This window comes from Mizuhopecten yessoensis, unplaced genomic scaffold (genome assembly GCF_002113885.1).
Source record: "Mizuhopecten yessoensis strain PY_sf001 unplaced genomic scaffold, ASM211388v2 scaffold2329, whole genome shotgun sequence".
In the NCBI taxonomy this organism is placed as follows: domain Eukaryota; kingdom Metazoa; phylum Mollusca; class Bivalvia; order Pectinida; family Pectinidae; genus Mizuhopecten; species Mizuhopecten yessoensis.
The window spans coordinates 7332394-7342457 of NW_018404492.1; the positions used below are offsets into that span (position 1 = coordinate 7332394).

At 34.2% G+C, this 10064-nt stretch overlaps 1 protein-coding gene across 1 annotated transcript; it reads right to left on the reverse strand.

The window, feature by feature from the left end:
• Positions 1-4444: 4444 nt before the first annotated feature.
• LOC110445741 (coiled-coil domain-containing protein 124-like) lies at positions 4445-9362 on the reverse strand. The gene is made up of 3 exons (XM_021490519.1): positions 9290-9362; positions 5957-6065; positions 4445-4640 (listed from the first exon to the last, which is right to left on the reverse strand). Exons 1-3 carry the CDS (start codon positions 9360-9362, stop codon positions 4445-4447), a joined length of 378 nt encoding a protein of 125 aa, XP_021346194.1.
• Positions 9363-10064: the final 702 nt, after the last annotated feature.

Consider the following 10064-nt stretch of genomic DNA (forward strand, 5'->3'; position numbering starts at 1 on the left):
ATAAGTTTAAATAAGTTTAAACCATGTCGCCCTGAAGTCGACGAGGTTACCCACAAATTGTGATCAGTGTTTTGTTCATGGAATTTATTTGGTGTCTCGGTGTCAATCCGTTAACAGGAATAAAACTACCAAGCATGTTTTGCTTGTGAGCTGTTGTACTCACTTGTAAACTACGATTGGCATCGCCTGGAATTGGTTCATCACTTGTACGCCATATTAATTCAGAATTTCTCTCTCTCTCTCTCTGATGACTAGATGAGACATGGCTTTCGCTTCATTTATATGTTGAACAATGTAAGCTTCGTTTTTTGTTCGGTTTTTGTTTTTGTTGCATTATGTAGAGCTAAACAAATTGTACATATAATGAACTGTTTGATTGTGATTGCATCAAAACAAACTTTTGTGTACATAAAGCTGAAAAGCGTTTTGTTGTTGATACGTAAAATATAATATTGAAGTACAATTGTCATGACGTTTTAAATGGTTTCTTTACGTTGGAAATACATATCAAAAATGTTCTTCAATCTCGTTTAGATTATTTACCCTTATTATTGTGATTGTATCAAAAAATTACTTTTGTTAACATAAAGCTGAAAAGCGTTTTATTGTTGATACGTAAAATATAATATTGAAGTACAATTGTCATGACGTTTGAAATGGTTTCTTTACGTTGGAAATACATATCAAAAATGTTCTTCGATCTCGTTTAGATTATTTGCCCAAGTTTGCAAGATTCAAAAGTCTTCATCCTGAAATAAAACCCTCTGTGATCTGGTATTTATATTTTTCAAAGTGTCATCCAACCCGATTGCGAACATTTGAAGACGCAGTCGCCAATTATATATCAGAATGCAGAAAATAAGAGTTAGCAGCTTTGCGGGATACTCATTTTACTTATTGTACGTAGGAGTCCAGGTGGCTATGCTCTGCTGGGTGCTCCAAGCGCTCCCATTTGTGATGCCTTTCCTGCTAAGTTAAATCACTCAAGTCAGTTATGAGGCGTTCACTATTAACTCTCCAGTAAATGGTAGGTTTTGAAATGCTTAATTTGTAGCAGGCATTGCAATGTTGGTCATGTCGTTCCCCTTTTGTTAATGGCTGATTAGCTGTCTATTTATAGAATTGTGCTAAGAACTGATACTTATAACCTCAATTGCATGTCAATTTTAGTTTACACCATTTGTTTTGTCTCACTTGCACTCTTTCTTTTCATACCTGGTGTACTCTTCAAACTTCGGAAGAAATAAAAATATGAATAAATGAGAAATATGTAGTTAGTGAAAACAAAACGTTTAGAAGCATGTATACATTGTATCGTTGAATGTTAGAGAAGTGTCACCAACAGCTGATAACACTTGATAATATCTATCTTTTATACTTTTATAGATAAATGTATTTGTTAATTTACATTTCCCAACAAACGCACTCCGCTTGGCCCAAAGGTGTTCTTGACTAAATTTGATTTATATCAATATGGAAGGATATACTTTTAGATTTTCCTCTATTCCCCCTCTTGGGCCCACTCCTCTGCCACAAGGGAAGCAACACTACCATTTTGCTTAAGTATGTTCCAAATAAAATTTATTCAAAATCCACAATCACTGCTCGGGACTAATATTGTTTTAAAAGAAAATTTGATGGACGATAGACGATGTCCCACACCATAAGCTCACATAGTATTTTAAAATATCACATGACCAAAAACAGAGATATCGTAATAAGTTATTTGAAAAAGCATAAAAATGTAACCGCGGAAACTACCTGTCCGGTAATCTAAAATGGTAAACAGGTCTTAGAAAAATCTAAATGTTTTATAATGATGTTTTACTGTACAATGATATAATCAGACACACTAGAAACACATATATCATTCTAAAACAATACAGTAGATAGGGTTGGTTATACAGGGTTTAACATCCTATCAACAGCTAAGGTCATTTAAGGATGTACAGTAGAAAGGAAGTTTTCTATATTGGAAAAATTTGAAGAAATGCAAATGTATGCATGCTGTATATGGGCGGAGGAATTCGTTTATGTAAGATAATGCAAATTGAAATAAAATGTATGCAGAAAACAATGAAATGTAGTGACAGTGCTTATATGATTGGATTTTTTACTGAACAGTTTACGATACCTAAATATTGTGTAAACATTTTGTTGTAGAGTATGAGCTACCATAAAACTTAACACCTGACACTAAAATAAGTAACAGCTTTTATTTATGAATAATGTCCAAAAAAAAGGTTGTATTCTTTTTCATTGCTACTTTAACAGTTCAACAAATTGAGTTATACAATGATGTCTGTTTGTTTCAAATAGTATAATACTGAAACATGGTAACATTCTTGTCTCAAGAATTTCGAAAATATAATATACCTGAAGCAATCTCACACTTTCTTACATGTCAGTTTATTGTATCGCTATACAGTGTATCAGATTATGTCTTACTAACAAAAATACACATCCAAAATGTATATCATGATGAACACATGACGTTTTAGCCATAACATGGATAAATTAAATGACGTTTCAGTAACAGAAGAGAATGTGTAAAATTAGGTTTATCTTTAAATGCAAATGTTATCGAGGTAAAGCATTCATCAATGTATACTGTCCAAAATCATCCAAATAAAAAAGTAGTTCCTTTGTGAAGTAGTCCCCAGTTATAATTATAATAGTTCTTATGTAATCGGGCCTGCTTCGCTTAGTTGTCTTTAGTTTTCTAAACTAAACAAGGAGTTGATTTGCTTTTGTTTTACTATTTTAGCTTATTTAATGACCCAAATAATTATAGACTGCAGTAACACTTGGTAACGGTAATGGAATATATAAGTAAGTAGGAATTGAGACTTGGACATTAGATCCTATTGTCTGAATCAGAAGGCATAGTCCCTTTATGCACTAGATTTAATAAATTTAATGACGCAAACAAAGACTATTTTCTTAGTTTGAAATGCATTTACTGATGCTAGTTGAAATAAATCATAAAACATGAATTGTTGTACTTTTGTAAAGAGTGATCCATTTGGGTTCATCCTCACTTAGTTAACGTACACGGCCCCTTTCGCGTATCCAGGCCAACCAGTTGAAATCGTTGAACCTGAAAGGAAACGACAGGCTCAAATCTGAACCGAGGCTGAACTCAGGAATATTCGGCACATGATGATTGAGGGGTTTAGACGTGCCTGGCCGAAACCAAATTGCTGACTATTGCTAGTTGCATTATTTCATTATAAAACAAAGTCAATCCAGATGCAGATTTTAAGATACATAATACAATTTAGTGGACGTGTGAAAGAAGGAAATATCATTCTTTATATATATTGTTTTATATTCTCCGAAATAGTGCATTTTTTTGCTTTGAATACAGTTGGGTCCAAGTGTGTTTGTTTATCGTGAAATATTTCTGCGTCACCTGAACCGTTTCAACCGGGATACTCGAATGTACATAAACATTTCTGGGTTAAAGTCAGGAAGATCTACAGAGAGTGCATGGGATAAGTGATGGCAGCCCATGTGCTATAGCGAAGGACAAATGGATTACCTCCCTTACATCTGGCTGAACATATTTGCCAGTGTCCCACTGCTATAATACAACAACATGGCTTGCATTTACATATGAAGAAATTACACTCTCAATGTGGCAACTAATGAAAAAATAAATTCACAAACTGGATACATGTATAAATAAATTTGTATTAAACAACGTATTGAATTGCTAGGTATACATTTATGTGTCTCATAATATTTGCTCTGAAATTCAAATGAACAGATCTAGCACTTTTATAAGGGGTTAACATGGACGAAATGCTTACAACAATATATCCTTCATGTATCTGGTAAAATAAAATGGAAGAATTTTAAATTGTTTTACAAAACCCGGGTTAACCTTAACAAATCAATATGTGTGTTATCCTCGAACACAGAAAAAAAAACATGAAATATGTTCTCATTCAATTAACATATTATAATATCTAATTCATATTCACTGAGGAAATGTAGAATAACACAATTCACTGAATAGTTAAAATATGTGTATGTTAACAGAAGACTGACACGATAAATGTCAAACAATTAGAATAGAAAGCCTTTTAGCATCACATCGATCTCCCTTCCATCAAATACGTGTCTCATTTTTACCAGTCATATTTAATGAAGTCTGACTCTGTTGCGCCAAACATTGATCCACTTCCAGCGAAACTATAACAGAGCATCACAATCCCCACTATGAAGGACCCAAACTCTTACAAACAGATATTCACTGGATTTTAGACTGAACTGCAAGTGTTCTGCCTGCATGTGTTGGATGTTGACAAACCTGCATGTGTTCTGCCTGCATGTGTTGGATGTTGACAAACCGACAATCTGTACTGACTGATTCGTATAGATTGACACTATAGATAGCTGATCACCAAACGAATCTTCATAGATATTATACTCCTAGCTACGATTGCATCAGCCTTTGATTAAAAGGGTTTTCTGGAGACTTCATCCAATCTTTTCGTAACATTTGTTTTAATTGTGAAAGTCTTAAATTTGGGTTCACCTTTTTGAGCTGTGGTAAACGTTCGTCTTCGTATTTTTGGTAAGCAGCTTTGACCCTCTTCTCCGGATGCATATCAATTTCTGGTTCTTTCACACTGAAAATATTAAAGTCAAGTTACTTAATTCATATATATTTCAGAAATTCTATATCTACACTAATGATCTGGCACACTTATAATTGATAACAAAATACATTAATTGCAGGTGTCTAAGGATCATAGTATTTAATACTGAAATACTATAACCTGTACAGTTGCCAAAGGTCCATCGTTTGTGTCCAGCACATGTGAGAATATAACTTAACTTACTTACTTACAGATAAAAACACACACAATAATACTAATTCCATTTACTATAATAATCTTGCACTGGTAATCATGATGGTGTACCCCTGATATGTTATTTGATTTAATTTTAACAATGTCTTGCAAGAGCAAGGGTCATATGAAGACAGAAGACAGGGAGACACTGCCAGAAAGAGAAAGTAAAAAAGAAAGAAAGTAGACAGGAAAGACAGGACACAAAAATATATACATTTCTCACTTTCTATAAGGATACCTTGTTTTTCTGTGACGGATCTATATGGTTTACTAAAACTCCTGTATAGTTTAAACTTTCTTTCCTTAGGGTGTAGCCATCAAGTATTTTATTTACTGTTTTAAATACACCTGACCCCTGTTACCTTAAATGTAAGTTAAACGCATTATTTATAAAAGCTTCATAATCCTTTTTAACAAGCTATGCATCATATATATAGTTCATATAGAAGAAGTAATTTGAAGATTTTTAATAATTGTCAAAGCCATTTATTTGAATAAACATAATAGCCCATCTCCCTAGCAAGGAACAGGCCAATTCTAATTACTCTGGGCCTTATGTTTCATCAGAAGACACCTTTTGAAGATTTTAATGTGAAACTGAGCCCTAGTATTCCAATTAATTACTATGAGTCAAATGGTTTAAAAGATTTGTATACATTTAAACAATTTTTAATGAGAAAAGAATTTAACATATTTGATGCCTGTAGTATAGGTAATTTAACTAAAGATAGCTATTACCTTTCATTAAAGCAAGTCATAGCCAAGCAAATATCATACTATACACGCCTTGTGTCTAGATTTAATTTAAAGATTTCAACATATGGCCTATTGACAAGATAGATGGTTTAGAAGTAGTAATTATTTTCAAACAAAAAGTTGAAGCCAACTCAGTTATAGAGAAAGCAACATTGCTTAACCCTTTCACCCCTATGTAACTTTAGTAAACTCTTCCATGCATTGATCTGGATGAGTCCATTATGGTCTGCAGTGGTGAAAGGGTTAAGCTTACAGCTACTTTGTACCAGGTGAGGTAAGGAAAAGAACAGCAATGAAACAATATTGAGCCCTCATACTACCAGTCTGACACTTACCTGAGTACTGAAAGGGCATCATCTACACTGCGAGCCTCTCCATCCGTCGGAATCAGTCTGTTGACATTATCATCAAGCGGTGCCTCTTCCGGATAAGCATTAGCTTTTGCTGTAGCAGATAATTTAATTAAACAAAAATAGAAAATACTGTGAGAACTGAAAAACCCTTCTTACTTATGCTGCAATAATGTGTTTTTTTAAATTAAGTACTTAATCTTACCAAAGCTGTGTTTTTATCAGTAAAATTATCTACATCTGCTTATCGTTTTTGCTGCCCAAATACATGGTCACTCTAAATTCCAAAGTCAAACTGGACACCTATGTGGAATAGTTTCATAAGACATAACAATAATTGGAAAATTAGAAACACATCATATTATTCTACAACATATTCTACAACATTTGATGTAGCATACTTATTTGCTAAAATAAATCACTTTTATAAAATCCATACAATATGTTTTGTACAACTCAAGTAATATCAATATTAATATGAGGCTTCCACGGGATATACTTTACTGAGGGGTAACAACTAGCCATACGCCACCATACTTAATTCCACTACATAATTGTGTTCCTGTTTATATATATATGCTAGCATGAATGCTTTGTGATTTTTCTACTAAATTTATTTTCACAGGTGTCTGTGGCTTGTGTTTTTTGCATTTATTTTGGGATAATAAAGAAACAACTTAGGGGAAGGGGACTTTGTAAGGTCCCAAATTCACCCTAAAATGTCACTATATATTTAGTGAACTGTTTTGTGGCCATTGTAGAACTGTGCTTCTAACAGCATTTCTATTTTTCATAATACCACCCCATTTGAAAGTTACAGAGCAGACAGTGTAGCACCCGACCCAGACTAGCGTATAGTCCACCTAGGTTGAAGATGTATAGCCAGAAAAATACATGATAAATTGTTAAACTACAATAAGGTACAAATGACTGAGATAATATGAATTACTATATTGGGGTATCCAGGCGGGTTGCCCCGATGATATTGTTTTCGGCAATAATGATGTTCAGAGTACGATATATGACGTATGTACGTTGTTGTATAAACCTCCAAGCATGTCAGCACAGCCCAGATATTGCCTACTTTAGAGTATCTTTACAAATCCTTTCATACATGTACTGCCCAACAGCGCCTCTTTGAATATATGTAGGAGATATAAAGCACCATTCACGGAAAGTCACGCCATTTTCCAGAACCCGCATTCCAAACAATCTGCAGGACTAATCACAAGCCAAAGCAGTTGTATAACATCACTGATTGGGTACCTTTTTGTTGTATTCAACCCTTTGGAACTCATATTCAACTTCGATATAAACAATAACATTTGGCAGCTATATCAGCCAAAAGACAATGAGTGTCAATCAGGAATAAAAATACAAGGGGTTTGTCAAATTCCTTCAAACATCTTTTATTTGTCGAATACAACACTACCAGTGGAATCCATCGAAGGTACTCCAAACAGTGTTTTGCTTGAATTTTGATTCAAAGATATTTCTGAAAAGAACGAATCATTAGGCGACGTACAAAGTTCTGAAATGAAATGGAGAAATATACTGTCAATGAGGGACGTCGAATTAGTATCGTTTGCAAACAACGTAAATATTACAGTAAGCCGCGACCATTTCCTATTACAGGTACGAGGTGAAGGATTCTCATTTGTAAGTAATCTTATACAAATCCTTCAGCATGACCTAGATTTAGGCATGACCATAGAGATGACGAATTACCAGGATACAGAACAGCTTCAGTGCAAAAGAAATTCAAATGTTGTCAAAATTACACGGGCCTTATTTGACACTCTGGAGCTATTCCGTTGTCCATCTAATGGATTCATTCATGTCATTCGTAGTAGAATCTTCTAGATTTAAGATAGACATTAAAACATTTGAAACATCGGTTATTACAGAAATGCTCGTATGTAAGGAGGTTCCTTTCAATTTAACATGTAAATATATCACCTTTGACAAACGCAGTTATGATGTAGAAAATGAAACTATTTACCTTATAGCTGGTCATAACAAGAGGGAGTTGGTTGTAGATTATGAAATTCGTAACGACGTATTATATGTTTGTGTAGATATCGATATTACTAATATTAATAGTTATTCTGTATTTGATATCCTGGATACTGTAGCCGTATGTATTTCTATATTGTCTCTCCTAGTGTTATTGGTTCTTAATTGTATCTATCCAAGTCTTCTCAATCTTCCGGGTAAAATACTCTTTTCGTTTGCCCTGACTCTTCTTTTATCCTTAATACTTCTTGCCACAATGAACATATCAAGCAAAACAGATTTGTCATGCAAAGTGGTTGCAATTGTATCGCACTACTTATGGCTGTGTGTCTTCCATTGGTCCGCCATTATGGCCTATGAATTTGCTCGCATGTTTGGTTCAAAGATGCTGCAAAATATTAAAAAATCCTACGCTCATCGTTTTCACGTGTATGCAGCTATTGCGTATGGTTTTCCTTTACTGATCGTAACTGTTTGCATTGTTTTAGATCAAACACGCACTCAATTGAGTATAGGATATGGTGCTAACGGAACGTGCTGGATATATGAATCTATAGCCAGGATAATATTTGTCATTAGCCCTATAGGAGTCCTCCTAGTTGTTGAATTTACATCCCTTGTCATTGCAATTCATGGTATACAATCCAGTGGGGACGACATAGCACAGTTGTCACAAACGAGACAGAATCGTCGAAAATGTCTGATCTTTACAAAATTGTTCTTTCTTCTTGGCCTCACGTGGATTCTGACGTTTATTACGCCGTTTACTAAAAGCAGAGAACTTATTTATGTATCCATGTTTTTGAATAGTTTGCAGGGATTTTTTCTCTTTCTTATTTTTGCCGTGAATACACGATTTATGACTCTGATAAAAAGGACCTTTAAGAATAAAATAACATCTACAGCAACAAATTCAAATAACGCACAAAGTTTTGATCAAATTTAAATCTGATGATATGTAGTATTTTCAACCGAACTTGGTTTGTAATTTTATAATTATATGTCTCAATTGATTCGGTATTCAACAGCTTGCTCCGAATATTATGACTTCCGTGATGCATGTAGAATTACAACATTGCAGGTTGATTAAGAATATGAACAAGTTTTGTAGTAGCCATTTTGATCTCATACGGAAATAAATCGCTTCTTTGTATAATATGGAGGTCGATTATGCCCATACATGTAAGTGTGCCCTGCGTTTGTGATTTTGTTGTGACGTCATGACTTTTCTGTATAACGACGTGACATTACTTGGATTTTATATAGATGGCGGGTGTCATCGACGAGGCAGAAGAAGCTTACCCTCCTGGAACACCTGGTCATATTCTGCTTGTGTCTTTTCAAGGGCATCCATGTAAATCTTTTCTCTATTCATATCTTGCCCTAGTTTTGTATTTGTCGATGTTTGAGGAGGTCGAAAGATGGCGTTTTTGAAACTTTTCCCCACACTTTTAATATTCTGTTACGGCAAATAATGCTCCCTGATTGCAATTATACGTTACAGTTAGTATACGATGTATTATGTCAAAAACTTAAATAACCACACACAGAACCCGTAGTTGTATACACTCTTATTGTAATGGATACACCTATGTATCTAGTCAGAAAAACACAACGCTCATACACATGTAAGCCTAAGTTCAAAGACAACCTTTCGGAAATCAGCTTATAAAGACCATAAAATCGGCTGTATGTAATTTCCTCGTGTAGTAAAACATTGATTACCTATTGCTTGTCAACATAAGGCATATATCCAAAACCATATATATATAAACCGGCTTTTGGAAGCAAAGCACTGTATTATAAGATAAGCAAACGGGATGTTATATTTCTATACTGCTAAGGGCAGATAAGAAGCGCCGTGAAATAAAAGTAATCAGGGTCATCATGAAGCTTGTTAGTAAGGTGACAGTTTTGTGTCGTATTGTTTATGAGTGAATGTAAATCATGTCACATCTATTGAAGATGTGTATACATGTTATTATTGATTTGCGTAGTGTCCGCGACAAAGATATACTGTTACGTAATATTAATAAGACACATTGATATTTGCTTCAAGTTTGTATATGGATTAAAT

Coding starts and splice junctions, on each gene's coding strand:
- LOC110445741 (XM_021490519.1), bottom strand. CDS start 9,362: ATGAATAGAGAAAAGATTTACATGGATGCCCTTGAAAAGACACAAGCA. Junction 6,066..9,289: donor TGACCAGGTGTTCCAGGAGG/GTAAGCTTCTTC, acceptor TATCTGCTACAG/CAAAAGCTAATGCTTATCCG. Junction 4,641..5,956: donor GATGCCCTTTCAGTACTCAG/GTAAGTGTCAGA, acceptor TAATATTTTCAG/TGTGAAAGAACCAGAAATTG.